General features: G+C 40.0%; 1 protein-coding gene across 39 annotated transcripts in view; it reads left to right on the forward strand.

Annotated features, from left to right (window-relative positions):
- Positions 1 to 16,833, forward strand: part of TACC2 (transforming acidic coiled-coil containing protein 2) — a 156,915-nt gene extending 140,082 nt beyond the window's left edge. For all 39 annotated transcript variants that reach the window (XM_083439538.1, XM_083439530.1, XM_083439565.1 and 36 more), the window contains 7 exons: positions 3,582 to 3,725; positions 5,038 to 5,114; positions 7,210 to 7,253; positions 13,346 to 13,506; positions 13,808 to 13,914; positions 14,929 to 15,049; positions 16,316 to 16,833. In XM_083439538.1, coding sequence (XP_083295664.1) covers positions 3,582 to 3,725; positions 5,038 to 5,114; positions 7,210 to 7,253; positions 13,346 to 13,506; positions 13,808 to 13,914; positions 14,929 to 15,049; positions 16,316 to 16,381 — 720 coding nt within the window. In that variant the 3' untranslated portion in view covers positions 16,382 to 16,833. The remainder of the gene's footprint in view (positions 1 to 3,581; positions 3,726 to 5,037; positions 5,115 to 7,209; positions 7,254 to 13,345; positions 13,507 to 13,807; positions 13,915 to 14,928; positions 15,050 to 16,315) is intronic.
- The last annotated feature ends 711 nt before the right edge of the window (positions 16,834 to 17,544 follow it).

A 17,544-nucleotide genomic window follows, 5' to 3' on the forward strand; every position in this document is an offset into this window, starting at 1 on the left:
TAAGGAGCATCCATTGTTTAGTCATAGAATCATAGCATCATAGAATTGCAGAGTTGGAGGGACCATGGGGGTCATCTAGACCAACCCCCTGCAATTCAGGAATCTTTTTGTCCAATGTGGGGCTGCAGTCTGAGATTGAGAGATTGAGAGTCTCATGCTCTGCTGAGTTGTTATCTGTGAACAAAGCCACTGCTAAGTGTTACGCTGAACATTATTTCAAATACTTTTCTCTGTAATGTTCAAAGTTCAAAACTCCTTTTTATTCATAGTTATGAAATGTACAGATATTTTCTTGAGTGGATTAGCACGATAATGGGGAAACTGGAGGAGCAGCTAATTAAGTGCAATCAAGAGATGTTATATCTCTGATTTTGACGGATAATCCAGAAAATTTGATACTGGAAAAGTCCCCGTGTTTAAGTCCCCATGTTTAATCTGAGCTTGATAGTTTCTTCTGATGTCTTGTTAGGATAGGAAGCGCACTTTTTGGTTAATTTTCCACTTTACCGCCACCATTGCCAAGGTCAACTGAAGAAGCAATGGGTGAATCCTCTGGAAGCTACAGTGTCTTACAGTAGCTAAGTGCAGATTACTTATAATAGGATCTACTGGATGACTTTGCAGGAACATTAATCCTGCTTGATAGAGGGTAGAAATTAGACTGAGTTTTTCTAGAATATCATAGAGCTGTATGTTTTAGTTGTTTCATCTACAATGAATACAACTTCCTGGAAAATCCCTGGACTAGGGGTCTAGGCCTGCTTCCTTCAGCAAGCACCTTTTAGCCATCAGCTAGTGTAGGAACAAAAAGTGACAAGGGTTAAGCCTATGCTCTTCTTGCTCTGCTGGGCCTCGCTGCACACTTCCGAAATACATTGGTTTGTTGGATGAGGCACGCTGTGGATCAAAGTTCAAATAGACCATTGTTGATATGGTTTGCTCTTTTGATAGACCTGCTCAAATTCCATGAGAGGAATTGTGGTCATACTTAAATTTCTCATTGATATTGATACTGTAAATTAATAGTTCATAAGAAACTGTGGGACGCAGGTAGCGCTGTGGGTTAAACCACAGAGCCTAGGGCTTGCTGATCAGAAGGTCGGCGGTTTGAATCCCCACAATGGGGTGAGCTCCCGTTGCTCGGTCCCTGCTCCTGCCAACCTAGCAGTTCAAAAGCACATCAAAGTGCAAGTAGATAAATAGGTACTGCTCCGGCGGGAAGGTAAATGGCATTTCCGTGCACTGCTCTGGTTCACCAGAAGTGGCTTAGTCATGCTGGCCACATGACCCGGAAGCTGTATGCAGGCTCCCTCGGCCAATAAAGCGAGATGAGCGCCACAACCCCAGAGTCGGCCATGACTGGACCTAATAGTCAGGGGTCCCTTTACCTTTAAGATACTGTACCTTAAAACATCACATCACACCCCTGCCTTACTAACAAATTCTGAATACAGCATAAGAGAGAATCTTGCTCTAGCGGAGGCATTCAAAGGACCTTTGATTAAGGGCCGAACTAGATGTGATGCTAAATGTGTCTTTGACTTAACATGCAGGTTTGTGAACATGTGAGGAAGAGGCAGATAATCACAGCATTGGCACCAGTGGGAGTCTTCTTCCCAGGGCATATTGCAGTTTCAGAGGAAGGTCTTGTGCCAGCACTAAAGCAGAGAAGGAAGGGATTAAGTCTCCCCTCCAGGTCTTCTGATATCCTGATAATTATCAGCTTCCATCCAGCTGGTGGTATTTGCATTTTTAAAGACCTTGGCTGTTAAATGCAAACATGCTTTTAGCATCCTGTAGAGTTTGGCCTTCAAGGTATTGCACAATAGTGATCCTTTTTTTGCAGAGTGAAGGAAATGAACTAAAATTGCTGTCTCTTATTTACCTAGCTCTAAGTAGCCTTGCTGAGTTTGGTCATCTGCTTCTCTTATTTTGTATAATGCTCTCAGTGTTGGTACAAGAAAAGTGGCCAGTGGAAAAGAAACAGGTTTGCTTCCCAAAAAACAAAAGTAAGAGTTCTGAATTCCTTTATCCTATGCAAAGAAATAGTTGAGCCAGCCTCCTAGTATGTTCATGTACACAATAGCTCTTGTTGCTTATAGTTTCCCAGTTAAATTTACCTTGCTTGACTCTAGATTAATCTTGGTTTGCTTACATGCTTAATGGTCATCCATAAATATTGTGAATTAGTTGTGTACAGCTGAGTTACCTAATAAGTATTGTGATCATATTCTCTTTTCATGTGGTCTGCGAATATGCTCCCCATCTGCAGAACCTTCCTTAAGTTACTGCTCTCTAGTGGTGCTAGTGATAATAAGATGAATACTTAAATGAAAAACGGTGAACCGTAAGTCGTTATTTTATACCAGGGGTGTATAAAACCTGTGGGCTCGAGTCCAACAATATTTGGATCTTCCTTAAATAAATAAGTGAAACTATTGGGATAGTCTCCTCCCTCTATGCTATTTTTATGGAAATCTGCCAAAATCTATCCTTCAAACGTATGGGTTGCCATATGTTCTCTGACATAACCTGGTAATCAGTATTGTATCCCTAGACCATCGTAGCCAATGGCTTTTGATGGTCTTATCACTGTTTTGCTTTTATGACATTGCATGCACACATCTTTTAGCAAAAACCTGACTCCTTCCAGGCAAACATGCCTGCATGTCTGACAATCCTGCTGCTATTTTCATCTGCAGAAGCTGGAAAATTTAAAAGAAAAAAGAAACGATGTTGAAGAGTTGGGCAGACCAACAGGGGAAAGCCTGATGGCCTCTCTGCTTCTGACCCTAGCCTATCTTCACATGCAGAAGCTTTCACTTTAGTTTTCATGTGCATTTGTTCTTCTGTTGCCTTGGCTTTTTTAAATCAACGCTGTTGATGTAGTGCATGGTTCAGCAGGTGCCAGTCTTGGGTGTGGCATGGGATGATAACAGTCCTAAAGGGGTGATAACAATCTTAGGAGAGAAGTAGTGAATTTCAGCAGAATGTGACTCTAGCACTTGGGTGAGCAGGTAGGCATAAACCCCAGGACACTGAGTTCTCCAACTCACCCTTGTGCAGAAAGACTGTGTGGTGCTCATGTTTAGGCACTGGTGAACTTTTAAACCTGATTGTGCTTCATCTAGAAAGATCAGAATTCCCAGTAGCGTCTGCTATGTTCAATAATTACTCCAGGGCCATTAAATTATTACCAGGGCTTTGACAAGTCAAAGAAATAAAAGTATAAAAACAGAAAATACAATGAACAGAATAGCACAGTGAGCTATAGTCAACAAACTCTTACTCGCTAAAAGTAATGGACCTACATTAGTCCCTGACATTAATTTCAATGGGTCCACTCTGAGTAAAAAATCGTTGACTACACCTTTCTATATACACTTTCTGTTTTTCAGTTCCATTTGCATCTGTATAGTGCCATCTAAGCTATATACAGATGAACATTTTCCCTTCATCGTATCCTCACATTTCCTCATTGTCCACCCTCCCCCCAATATATATATATATATGGATACCTGAAATACTAGTGGAACATATGGTTAATGATCAATGCAATTCCTCTCTTTTTTAATGAACAGAGAGACCCTGCCATCTCAGCTGATGTGTCCATCTCTAAAAGTGCACTGTACTCTCGGATAAGCAGCTCAGAGGGAGAGAATAACTCCAGTTTGCTTTACCAGCAGCAAGACTTGGATTCTGCCTTGAGAGTTGCCAGAGAGGAGGTAACCCATAACCTTAAATGATAAAATTCTCTGTGTTTTTTTTTATTTTATGAGTAGGCTTTCCTAAGTGCAGCTGTTCTGAGGTTTACCTGTGTACAAAAAGAACGTCTATGTTAGGGTGTTGAAGCAATGGGCCAGTACAGTTGTAGTGCCAGTGGCTTCCTAACCATGGTTCACAGTGGAATGTTTCAATGAATAATTCCACTTAGGCATAAGTTGTCTCTCAACACCCTTAGCTCCAGTTCAGCATGATGTCCCATGGTTAACCCTAACCCTGGAGTGCTCCTAATCAGCATTTTAAACCTCAACCATGGCTATGATACAGCTTCTCTGCACTGCCCCTCAATTGTATACCCTTTTCTGCTCTGCATCATAGAAAGCTGGCCCCATCAAATTTTGGGTTATAATTTTTTGTTTGTGGGGACAAACTTACACAGTTGAGGCACGAGATGCATCTCTAAACAACTATTTTGTTTAGCCAGGAGAGAAACATATACAGCAGGTGCACTATGTTCATTAGCATATTGGATTTATGTGCTTGGAAGCCTTTGGCCAAATTTTAGCCAAGCAGGTTGGCTTACATCAGTGCTACATGCGTAAAAGGGAAGTGATGAGCAACAGTTGCGCACTTTTCTCACTGATGGTGTGAGATACAGCATGTATGCTTGAAAAAGGCAACAAGAAGGTTCAGAAGATTAGAGCAGCATTGTATATTAGCTAGAATGGGAGTCCAAATGAAGGCGTCAGTATGGCTCACACCAGTTTTCTACATGTACAACAATGGTGATTGTCACCCCAATCTCTGTGACAATTTGCTGGCTAGAGCGAAACCTGGATATAGATTTGGCACACTTTACCATATTGGCCTGAATATAAGCCTTTCCCAAATTCTGACCGTGAAAAGTTAAAGTGTGGCTTATATTTGCAACCTTATGGTATGCAGCCAGGAGCACGGGGCAAACAGCGCCAGGAGTGCAGTAAAGCGGTGTCCACCCCGCACATAGTCCCCCATCCTCTCCCAAGGTCAGGAATGGAGAGAGCAAGGAAAGCGAAAGGCCGCCAGCAATGCCACCCTCGGCCCAGTATGCAGCCAGGAGCAGCAAGGAATGGAATGGCTTATATTTGGGTGTTGCTTATATTCAGGCCAATATGGTATTTCTGCTTAGCCATACTGTCTTCGGTAAAAGCAGGAAATGCCTAAACATTTTTATTTGAAAATCTTCCCATTCTCTTAATGATTTAAGAAGTTACTTGACAAGATGCTTTGTGCCTTTAAGGTGATTTAACAGGCTTCTTTCTCCTCTTGTAACAGATCATAGCTAAGGAAAGAGAGGTGTCAGAATGGAAAGACAAATACGAAGAGAGCAGGAGGGAAGTCATGGAAATGCGGTGTGTTTCTATTCTTTTTTATGCCTGTGCTTTCAGAAGACTTGCTGTTATAACATACAAAGGCATCCATATGTAAAACAGCATTTGTACATTGCTGCTATTTGCTGTTTAGAATTGTTTGTGATTTATTTATTTTTTGCATCAGATCTTTAGTAACGTGGAGACAATGAACAAAATGCCTAGAGTACCGCTTATTCCTATCTATTAGTCTTGTGCTGTTTTATTATTTATTTATTTTATTTATTTATGTCTTTATTAAATTTGTATACCACCCTTCATCCATAGATCTCAGGGCGGTTCACCACATAAAGATACAATATAAAAACACAAAATGCACAATAAAAACAGGAACCAAAAAACCCAAACCAGAAAAAATGCCTTTTGCAAGGGATTCTTGAGAACCTTTGCAGTTAGCTGTTAGAATCTCCTGCGGATATGCCAAAAATATTCACATTCACAGATTATGCCTAAAATGGGTTTGATTCCCAACAGCATCAGGTTATTATTATTATTATTTTGCAAGGCAGTAGAGATTGACGTGCAAACTACCTTGAATATTCATTTGGCAAACTATGACTCAAACATAACAGACTAAGGCTAGTCACATTTGATTAGCCTGATTTCACTCTGGAAAGGCAAGGATCAGCTTCCTAAATCACTTTTAATCTGCTTATTCCAGCTAGCCTCTTTTTGAGAACAAATCCAAAATAGGATGCAAGGGTGTGCTTTTAAAATGAGGATGTAATAGGGTGCGAGTGTGTTTTTAAAATGAGGACGAACCTTTCAAATTGTCATTTTGCTTGACAGATTTATGACTTTTTCATAAAATTATAACATTATGGATTTGTCCTGGCATCACAGATTATTTTTGTAATTTCCCCCCCCAAATGAGAATGTAAGTCCTCGTTATTTTTTAATATATAAGATTTGGTATAATATGAGGCAAGCCACTGTTCTTACTGCAACACACCCCTCTGCAAATATGCACTTCCTGGCAAAAGGAACTGTATTCTGCATGTTAAGAATTCATCAGTTAGGCATATGGAATAGCAAAAGGGAACAAACTGTCTTCGGTTAAACCCATTGACAAAACCTTCATTGATTTTTAATGAACTTGGATCAATCCCCAAAAGTGTTGTAGAATTATGAAGTCTTTGGTGCATCATCTCTGCAGATTGTGTAGATGCCTTGCTTCAGAAGTCTTCTTGTGGTTTGGACACTTGGTGTTCCAGAGGAGTGGTAAATATGACTTTGCTCCAGAGTAATGATGCTTACAAAATTAATTATAATAAAAAAATAAATAAACCAGCAGATTGCTTCCAAATTTTGGCAAGTTCAAAATATTCCATATTACAGTCCTGTCAAGCTTGCAGTCAGCTGTAGTTTGATAAAGGCCTTCATTTGTGTATGGCCCATCTGGACTAGGGAAGCAAAGAATCAATCAAATCAGTCAGTCAATCAAGTATTTATTACAATCTATCAACCAATATGCAAAGTAAAAAATCAAATCCTCAGTAGAACCGATGATTAACAATGGCAAGCTGGAAACTAACGATCATGGCAGGTCTAAAAGTTATGACGTTCAGATATCTTGCCATCTGTTCAGTAATAGATTTATTAGTCCCCTCGAGTAAGATACTCAAAAGGGTCTCTTAAGGATTAACAAGGAAGCCTACTCATAAGAAGAAAACAATGTGTTCTCTAACCCCTTGATCAAGTCTACAGCAAAAGAGGGAATGTATCTAGCACAACCTTCACTGACTCTCCCAGATGCCAGCTGGAAGAAATGGGAATTGCCGTCCAAAACATCCAGAGGGCACCAATTTGAAGGCTAATCTAATACTAGACAGGCCACAATACATGGCACTGCATGTCTTGATGAGGACATGAGTTTAATATGCCCACCTTGTGTGCTGTGCTGTGTATCAATTAAGCTTTGATGGAGTGTTGCCCTGTTGTTACTCAACTACATTTATCTTATTAAGTATGTTGAAGGTATTTAATAAGGCTTTTCCTTAAGAGATGCCATTGCAAAAATTAATTTCTGTGCATGTATGTTCATTATCTTTTATTATCTTTTCTTCTTTTTCTATAGGAAAATTGTTTCAGAGTATGAGAAGACGATTGCCCAAATGATAGGTAGGTGGCGGTGTCATGAAAGATGAACTTCTCTGTCCTCATTCTGATAAGAGAATATAGAAACTTATTTAAAGTTGGGTTCCTTTAGCCTTAAATATCAGCAATAATTGTGAAAGTATCTTAGGAGGGCAGGAGCTACTAATTAGTCCTGGAAAACCAGTCTCCTGAAACAGAGATCTGAAACATAGCTGGTCACATCACTTTGATTTTGTACACAACAGCCTAGGCATCTTGGATAGAATCCATTGCTCCATCTTCAGAAAGTCCTTTCATTATTCAGTATTACTTTTATCAGAATGGCAAAGCTCTCTGCTTAATTACTTCTGCCAAACGGTGATGTCTTTACTTCTCCATGGGTAATCTGTAACAGGCCAAGCCAACATGGTGCCCTTTGAATGTTGTTCAACTACAACTCACATCCTCACTGATCAAGGGGGCTGAGACTGATGGGAGTTGTAGTCCAACAAGATCTGGAGAGCACCACATGGGCTATGCTGATCCATGAAATTATTCAAACAAGAACAAATGATTAGATATTGAAATATTTAGCAACTGGCAATCTGATCCTAAGTACAATATAAGTAGTTTTGTGTGAACAACAGAATCTATGGCTCTTTTTCCTAAAGGTACCACTTCATTCTATGATCTAGTGCCCAAAGCTGATTCTATGAAAGTGGGTCAGGAGCCTCACTTCCCAAGTGCAACCACTTGGTCCTGCCTAAAGAAGGTCTTGGCGATTGTTACCAATCCCTTGTTCATCTGAAAGCTGGTTTTTATTAGAATGTTCCCAAGGAAATCTGGGCTGATGCCATAGTTATGTGCGGTACTTCAAATGTGATCTGAGCCAACTTTGTTAATGGCAGTTGACCCAACATGGGAGTAAGAAGGCAGATGTCTAGTTAACAAACTTCACTCTGCAAAAGAATAAGAGAATAAAAAAGGAAAAGTCCCTTTATATCTGATTGCAGGCCAGTATTTTGTCTTTGAATACCTACATAAATATTTCACAAATAAATGTTTATAAAATTTTAGATCTGAAAATGTTGCAACACTCCTGGACACCATTGATATTTCTTTTAGAAACTCTGTTCCAAACCAGCTTGGCCATTAGTCACAAGCTCTTTAACTCTGTGGCATACGTTTGCCAGTCATTAGCTTGAAATGCACTAGACTTTTTATAATATTGAATCTAGTAACACCTTTAAGACAGACAAATGTTATTAGTAGAGCATAAGCTCCAGCATATAAATTCTTATGATTTATAAGGTAGTTTGTCTTAAAAATGCTGCTGGGCTTAGACTATCAGCAGCTTGGAAGTATTATTTAAGTCCCTAAAAACAAAGCTCTCTTCATATGGAATAACAGACTAAAGCCACATAAAGGAACATCACTTTGAAGGGTTTAAAATATGTACATTGTCTTTGGAAGCCATATAATTCTGGTCTTTCTTTCATTACCACAACCCAAGTAACATATTTGCATTTTTTTAAAAAATAATTGCAAAGCTGCCCGGTGAGTACAGTCCTAATATGAATCTTGAAGATTCATGGGATCATACTAACATAGCAGTGGAGTAACCACTCATCTACTTCCGGGTTTAAGTAAAACAGACTAGCACAGCTCAGTCTGCTAAGGAGTACTAAGTGTTTGTTTTCTGTAGTAGAGCCCAGCTATTCAGAGTACAGAGTACAATTCTGGAATGTAGTACCATATGTGCACATACAGTTCAGTTACAAATTTGTAATGGGTAAGTTCAATATACCCATTAAAATGTATGTTTATAGATTTAAAATATGATATTCATACCTGTTTGGGTTAATTTGTGTCTGTCTGTTCTTCATAATACTTCCTGGCCTGTTTCTTCTATTGTCCTCCGTCAACATCATTCAGCATCAGCATTATACATTTGTTGTTAGCAGTTTCCAATGCATATTGCACACATCTGTGTCTGCTTGTGTCCCTCATAACATCCTAAAAATTGCCCAGAGTTGCCCATCACTAGCATTTTGCTTTTTAGCTCTACAGGCTAGTGTTCCCCAATTAAAGAGATAGATAGAAACATACCTTGATAGTCTCTGATGAATTTATTCCATTTGGCATCTCCCAGTCTATTCCCTTCACAGAAATGAGTCACTAGAACAGTTTCCTGATGCCAAACACCACACTCGAAAGGCATCATTTATTTTGTCTGTTACACTTGTACCATCCTCTTCTTCTGAAGAACTTAGACTGGCTAGGTATAATTCCTGGATTGCCTTCCTTATAAGCAGTGCTCAAGCCAAACCCACTTAACTGTAGCACTTGAATTTGATCATATGGCTTCATATGATCTTTTGTGTCATCTTTGGTGCTGTGGATACTGGAAAAATTTACTGCAGATATGACTTTGAAGTCAGGACTCTTGTTCCCTTTCTTCCTTTTAACTCAACAGCTTTGAATCTTGTGTTTTTGTGGTGGTTAATTTTTCTGAAAAGATATACAATTTCATCACCAGAGCAACAGAATCTGAACTGAGCCCTGCTCTCTCTCTGTTTACCCCCTCAAGTTAAGATGAAATTACTACAGACTGAATTTACAGTGCATATTTCTTAAGAACTAATTCCCACTAAGCTCTGTGGCGCATATTCCCAGGGAAACGTACATAGGGTTGTATCCATAGGGATTCATGTGCTTTGGCGAAGATGCAAACTTGGGATGAAACCTTTGTGATAGTCACCCAAAGTGGACTTTGCTGCCATTTTTTATTGTAGACAGGTAGAGTTCATAAGCTTCATTGGCTGACTGTCACATGGTAGAAGTGAGTGTGTGTCCCCTCTTCCATACACCTTAAATTACATTATTTCTGTGCAAATGTCCCAAGACACATTTTTCCCTGCCACTGGATACTATGGAATAATCACATAAATTAAACCCTCTCCTCTAAGTGGCTCTTTGTGGAGAATATAAGTTATCCATTTCTTTAGGAGTGTGATGGAGCAGAGAGGTATGTGCTTGGAAAGGTTCCTGAGAGTCTGCATAGATGGTGAATCCTAGAAGAAATATAGGGTAGAGGGGGAAACCTTCTACAAACCAGTGCTAATATTGCTTCTAATACTGTGCACTGTGCATTGCATCCTCCTTACTATTCCCCTAGGTGGAACTAATGTAGGCCAAGGACAGGCTAAGCCAGCTCATGGAGATCAGAAATGCTTTGGCTCATACTCATTATGACTTTGATCTTCACATGTTCCACAGTGGCTTCAAGACTCAATGCCCAAGATGCCAAACTGTACTAACCTATTATTATTATTATTATTATTATTATTATTATTTAGGCTGGCTTAAAAATTCCTATGGCAGGATGCTTTATATTATGGGTGGGAAACGTGTGGCCCTTTGGGTGTTGTTGGATTCCAACTCCCATCAACCCCAGTGGTCAGGGGATGATGGGAATTGTTCAGCAACACCCGAAGGGCCAAAGGTATCCCCCATTCCTACTTTATATCATAACAGGAAGATTTCACATTCCAATTTGGGGACGGGGAATTTTGCTTACTTGGTGGCTTGCTTCTAAGCTGCATCGCATGTGTCTCGTATCACTTGGTTAGACATGCGGCAAGATCACCCAGTGTGTATATAAAAATATATTGATTGTGCAGTATACAGATGATGGAGTTACACACATTAGTATTCTGCAGAAGAAAAGTAAGAAAAAAAAACAGCTCATCAGAATGGTTTCCACTTATAGCTTGAAGAGACCCTTCTGAGCTCTTTATAAATCTGCAGCTGTGACTGTATTTTGCTAATCCCTTTCGATATAATACTGAATTGGGTCAAGTAGTTCTGAGAAAGCTCTAAAGAAGTGTCTTAACTAATGGAGAACACAGTACTGCAACTCTCACCAGAAATGTAGATGAAAATATATCTTCAGGCTTATAAAGTTATGAATAGGAGCTGTGAGGCAGGAGCTTATATCCTCAGAATCCTTTGGCACGTACCTTTCAGATCTTGTCTGTCTTCATATAATCTCCTTTGTTAAATCGCTTCAATGTGCCTCTGCTTCAGCCCCTATTGCATGTTCATCTGCATTCCAAAATTAATTTTTGTGTTGCATTGTTTTTGCAACATTGTGGACGCCATGCACTCTATAGGCCAAGTACAGGCTGGCAGGAGAGTCTGCAAAGTGAAACATCACCAATTCTGAAAGCAAACACTTCACTCACAGATTATGCAAGTTCTTTTTCAAATGGCCCCTTGCACTGAACGTTTTGCCAGTATCAATTCCATATATAGCCCTCCCCATTTCTTATGCTTTCATGTTTACAGACCCCCCATAGCTCCCTTGTTGAACCATTCATTCACATGTTGGCTTCTCATTGCTTCAATTGACAATTAAAACTACATTCATTCATTCATTCATTCAAGATTATTATGCTATTTACCTCGTCAACATTGAAATAAGGGGATATTGCCCTCTTTGCGTTACAGATTGTTGCATTTAAGTTTTTTCTGCTTTCTTGATTAAATTCCCTGATTTTTTTTTTCTATTTTGCTTCCATTTTTGTTGCTTCTTGTTCTTTGCTTGCAATTCCAAAACAAAGGCAAGCCTGGTAAGTAATGCTTTCACCAACTTTCACACCTGCATATGGCATTTCTTTTTTCCTTTTCTTTCTTTTTCTGTGTATTTGCCGTATCTGCCTAGAAATACCAGACAGCAATAGCCAATGTCCTTTGAAAGGATTGGCAGATTTCTGATAGCAGGCTTCATTTTAACCTCCGAAACAGGGTATAACGACAAATATGTCATTACCAGCAGACTGTGTTTCAGTGTTTTCAGCATGTGTACAGTAGGAACAGTACACAAAATTATATACAGAAACTGTTTCTTCCACCCATGACCAATTTCATATAACCTTCTTTTAATGCACAGGTTTCTCCTCTTTGGGTTCTAGCCAACTGGAATATCCATCAGTGAGATGTACAAGCTTTAGTTGTAGGGACAACAAATTCATTTCATTGTAGTTAGTGCTGGTGTCCCAAGTTCCCACTTTCGATGTCTCCCCAGAAGTGTAGGAAAAGAGAGTGCAAATCTCCACATTCTGAGATACAGGAAGTATATCACATTTTTGGCAATCATAGTCATAGAGGGTTTTACTTACCACTTTTTCCACAGATACATTTGTGCTCAAAAGCATTTGCAGAAAATAAACAGCCTAAGTACGATCATATTGTGACCATGGTAAAAAAAAAAAAATGCTATATAACACTAAGAAGGCAACAGTTAATAGTAACAGCCCCGTCATGAAGACTTCCAGGTCAAGAGGGTGGGGCGTGGCAGGTGGAAACAACCTTGTGCATAGGGTTGTTTGGGGTGGGGGTTGTTATTTTGTTTGGAGCAACCACTTTTAAAAGTGAAGATCTGTGTGCGGTTTGCTGTGTTTAGCACTTCCACAAATGTAATGATTCTAAGTTTGCCAAGTTTGCTGCCTCAGGTTGATGTAAGTTGAGCTCATTTTCCATCAACAGGAAGCCTAATCAGTATTGCTGAATTAATAACTGCACTGCATTGGAATAAGCAAGTTTCTTAGAGAATGGAAGGCAATTCCCAGGCAGAAACATTTCTGTTGTGTTTAGTGCCTGCTTCTGTTCCAAAGGAGAGAAGCCAAACTGCACTTCCTTACTCTGTTTAAAACCTGCTTCCCCAACCAGGTGCCCACCACATATTTTTGCTTACAACTCCCATAATCCCTGGTCATTGACTGGGGCTGATGGGAGTTATAGTGCAAAACAGTTTGAAGGCACCTGATTGGAAAAGGCTTGTTTAGAATGTATCATGAGGAGAAATGAGGTCCATTTAGTTCCTGCATCAGAAAACAAAATAAAACTTAAAAACAAACAACCTTCTGGTTAGATGAAATTTCCAATGCAAGTTTATTTTACTAAATTCCTGTCCAGTCTTCCCTCCCAAAGGAGCCCAGTTTATGTCCCCTCTATCATGCTCTTGCAGTATCTCATGCTAATGTTTAATATCCCCTATGAAGCACAGTGGATAATACCAATTAAAAAGTTTTCATTATTCTTACTTGTGCTCCTTCTGTAATTGTCTCCCACAGAGGATGAACAGAGAGAAAAATCCATGTCCCACCACACAGTCCAGCAGCTGATCATAGAAAAAGAGCAAGCATTATCAGATCTGAACTCTGTGGAAAAATCACTGGCAGATCTCTTTAGAAGATATGAAAAAATGAAAGAGGTTCTGGAAGGATTTAGGAAGGTAAGTCACTGTGAATAAATACTTGTAGACTTGTGCCTCAGCCTGGAGGTCCACATGCAACTAAGATGTACAGATAGAGAGGTGTGTCACACCCAGAGGCTTCTGTGTTCCTTTTAATTGACAGCCTGATTTTCATCCCTGTTTTGTGTGCAAATCACAGTTCCTCCATGGAAATGACTGGGGGTGCACTTGAGGGTGAGGGGAAAGGGACTTGCCATTCGAAGCCGTGAAGTTTGATCACAAAAGTCCAGTAAAATAATTCTTTCCCTCCTATTAACTCTCCTTTTTCTTTTCACTTAAGAATGAAGAGGTATTAAAGAAATGCGCACAAGAGTACTTATCACGAGTAAAAAAAGAAGAACAGCGATACCAAGCCCTCAAAATTCATGCAGAGGAAAAGCTGGACAGGTATTTTGGTAGTGGGTGAGAGGAGCCCTGGTCTGTCAACCGAAAGCTTCTGTCTAATTCTCTAACCCAGTGGTGGGGATATCCAACCCGTAGGCCAGTTTTGACCTGACATTGATCCCAAATTGATCCACAAGGCCTCTCCCCCCAAAAAAACCATCATATGTGCTGCCAGGTGTGGGGCAGGTGGAGATGCAGCTAGATTGATTGTGCTGCTGAGTTCCCTGTGGGGAACTGGATCACACAGCCACTTGCACAGTATTTGAAGCCATCACCCAACAGCTGGTAGGCAATGGCTTCAAGCCTGCTGATCAGCTGGTCTTTGCAAGCCCTGCATGGTGGTTTGAAATTCCGACCATCATCACCTGATGTCATTGTGATGTCAACTGATTGGCAACCTTGCTCATCTGTCAGAGTTGACTCACAAAGGGTAGAGGAGATAAGAATCTGGCCTGAACAGGTTCCCCTTCCCTGTTCTAGCCCCAGCTAATTTTCATATATTTGCCTCTTTTGTATTATTTATTCTGCAAGTCATGAGTGGAGGAGGTCCGTATATATTGCTGAATCCCTGTGATTCCTGCTCTGCCTTGTGTTCCATCTTCAGCTTCTAAGGTTTCACTAGACATTGTCTCCATGATTAGAAGGACCATTTTCACAGCCAAAAAAAATAAAATCCCTTTTTTCAAATTGTGCAAACTCAGTTCTGCATTCAGTGGCAAGTTTTGTATTTGCGTAGTATGATCACTGCATAACCACAGCCCTGTTTTATTATAAATTTCAGATTGACTCATGATTGTGTGTTATGAGTCACAACGATGCAAATTCCAGCTCCCTCCATTATAAACATTGTGCGTGAAATGTTGTCATGTTTAAGTAGCTCTCAAGTGTGACTTTTCCAAGGGCAAGCAGGCACATGGACCCACTTAGTATGCCTCCATGTGTCATTGTTGTGAGTGTATACAAAAAGCAAGGCAAACCCACCATGGCCTGCACCCTTAATGAGCTGTGTTTTCACAGAGCCAATGCTGAAATTGCACAAGTCCGTGGCAAGGCTCAACAAGAACAGGCAGCTTACCAAGCCAGTCTCCGTAAAGAGCAGCTGAAGGTGGATGCATTGGAAAGAACACTGGAACAAAAGGTAAACTCCCTGTGAATTGTCTTATAAAGCTGCTGCTAGAGGGTGTATTGTGTTTTGCATCCAGAGTCAGATGTGGTACTTACTTGCCCAAACAAATTAAGAACAGGAGAATTCTGACTGAGTAACTCTTTCTGATGTCACACTTCATGATCCAGTAGTTAATGTGTTTGTTGTCCAGCTTGAGTATTCTAACTGGAGCCGGGATTTGACCATTGTGAATTATAGGATGATGTATTGAACACAGAGACCTAGCTGGAGCTCACAGTTCACCGGATCAAAGGGCACCATATTAAGTTTATCACCATTGTCCATGGAATCTCTTATGGGTCATATGTACTGTGTAGGCTGGCATCACATAATACAAGAAGTCACCTTTGAATGTCAAGTTAAAATATCTGGAAAAATTCTGCTTTCCTATTGTAAGTGAACTGCCTATTACATGAACTGCACATGGTGACCATAACAATTGGATTGCACATATGGTATATAGATATAGTATGAAAAGCAGCTATTTTTAAATCCTTTTTAAAAATCCAAATGGGCTCTGCATAGATCCCGTTATTTAGAGACAGGGCTGCATAAAATTAATCACTGGCTTTAAAACTGTAGAGTTCTCCCTTTGCAGGTACAAAAACTGATAAAGCTGCAGGCTGCATTTTGAGCTTGACACCTCGAACAGACTTGCACCTTTAAGTAAAGATCCTGTCATAAAAACATACCAAAAGCATGGATGAGCCAAATTGACGCTTGTTGGACTTAATTTGTTTTTTTTTACAAGAAGCCCAAGATCCACCAAACAGAGCTAAACGCAAAAGATACATAGTTAGAATTAAATGTGCTTGAGCCTAGACATTTGTTTACAAGACCAAAACTGGAGCTCACAGTCCTTTCCCACAAAAGTCCACTCCTGGTTCACTTTCTTCATTTCGGCAGCCTTATAAAAAGTGCCATTTTGCAGTTGCTAAACAATTGGGAGTCAGAAATCTTGCAGCAATCTTCTGCAGATCTTCCAGAGATCTACCTTTTGCCCACTCCTGGCCTAAAGTCCCTTTGGAGGCATTGGTACAGCAGCTGCTGCTACTGTTTCACTGTTGGAAAGGTCACATATTGACATCATGACAAATGCATGGTGCCCTTCTTTCCATGCTGAGACCATGCTCCCAGTGCCATCATCAACTTCTCCAGTGGTGCAGTGACTACTCGAAATGTAAATACAGCTTTGCACTAACAAATGTTTCCTTGCTTTGTTGTGTGTTCTTTTTTCAGAATAAAGAAATAGAAGAATTGACAAAGATTTGCGATGAACTGATTGCCAAAATGGGGAAAAGCTAACTTTTAACCAAAATCCTGGATTTCAACCTTAGTGCAATATGACCATTGGCACACTGATGTCCACACATTGATGTGAACAGGATCTATTTTCACTTTTTTGTATGCACTACTGTATTTTTCTTTCTTAATAATGATTGATTTGATTGTATGCAGTACTAAGAAGACTATCAGATTCCTTGCTATTGTTTGCAATTTTTTCCGTAGGATAATTCATAGCAAGTTGATCTCAAAAAGTTCCTGTATCAGGGAGATTTGTCAGATTCTTTAATAAATTGCAGTTGCTCATCCTAGCCTTTTCCCTTTGTACATGAGTTCCCATGTTGGATGTCTTTTTCTTTTTTTTGGATTTAATATAAATGTGTATTACTTGCATGGGGACTCTTGCCTTAAGGAATGTACATTTTATCTGCATTTGCTGATTTGTAAAATAAAAATAAAAGTTGAAAAACGAAGGGGGTTGTCCCATCAAGTCGTTATTATCAACGAATTTTCATTTCCAACTGGGTAATAGGTGCGTCTTCATTCCACTACTTGTGTGTGTGTGTGCTTTAAATGGAATTCTAGATCCCTGATGGGAGGAGGTACCCAGATGTTTAACACACAGCATGGCATCCAAGTCCTCTATACCTTCAAGAGATGAGACTCGTTTTTTTCTTTCCTTCCAAAACAAGCAGCACTAATCCCCAGAGGCTAAGTAGTAAATATATTTAGGGGTTTAATCATTGTTCTGATTACCAGCACTGTTCATTGATCTTGCTTATCTTGCCTTTAAGACTTCTGCAGTGGCATTTTCACAGGTAACTTGAAACTTGCCAGAATTACCACCTGGGTATCTTTGATATCATCACCAATTTGATTCGCAAGTGAAGCTACCTTTGGTGTAAGGTCACCTCTATCCTCTGTGGGAAAGGATACAGTGGTGGGAGAACGAGAGAGAGCTTGGGTGTTGTAGTGGTTAAGAGTGGTAGACTCATAATCTGGGGAACCGGGTTCGTGTCTCCGCTCCTCCACATGCAGCTGCTGGGTGACCTTGGGCTTGTCATACTTCTTTGAAGTCTCTCACCCCCATTCACCTCACAGAGTGTTTGTGGTGGGGGAGGAAGGGAAAGGAGAATGTTTTCTGCTTTGAGACTCCTTCAGGTAGTGATAAAGCGGGATATCAA

This window comes from Podarcis tiliguerta, assembly GCF_965153285.1.
Source record: "Podarcis tiliguerta genome assembly, chromosome: 5".
NCBI lineage: Eukaryota > Metazoa > Chordata > Lepidosauria > Squamata > Lacertidae > Podarcis > Podarcis tiliguerta.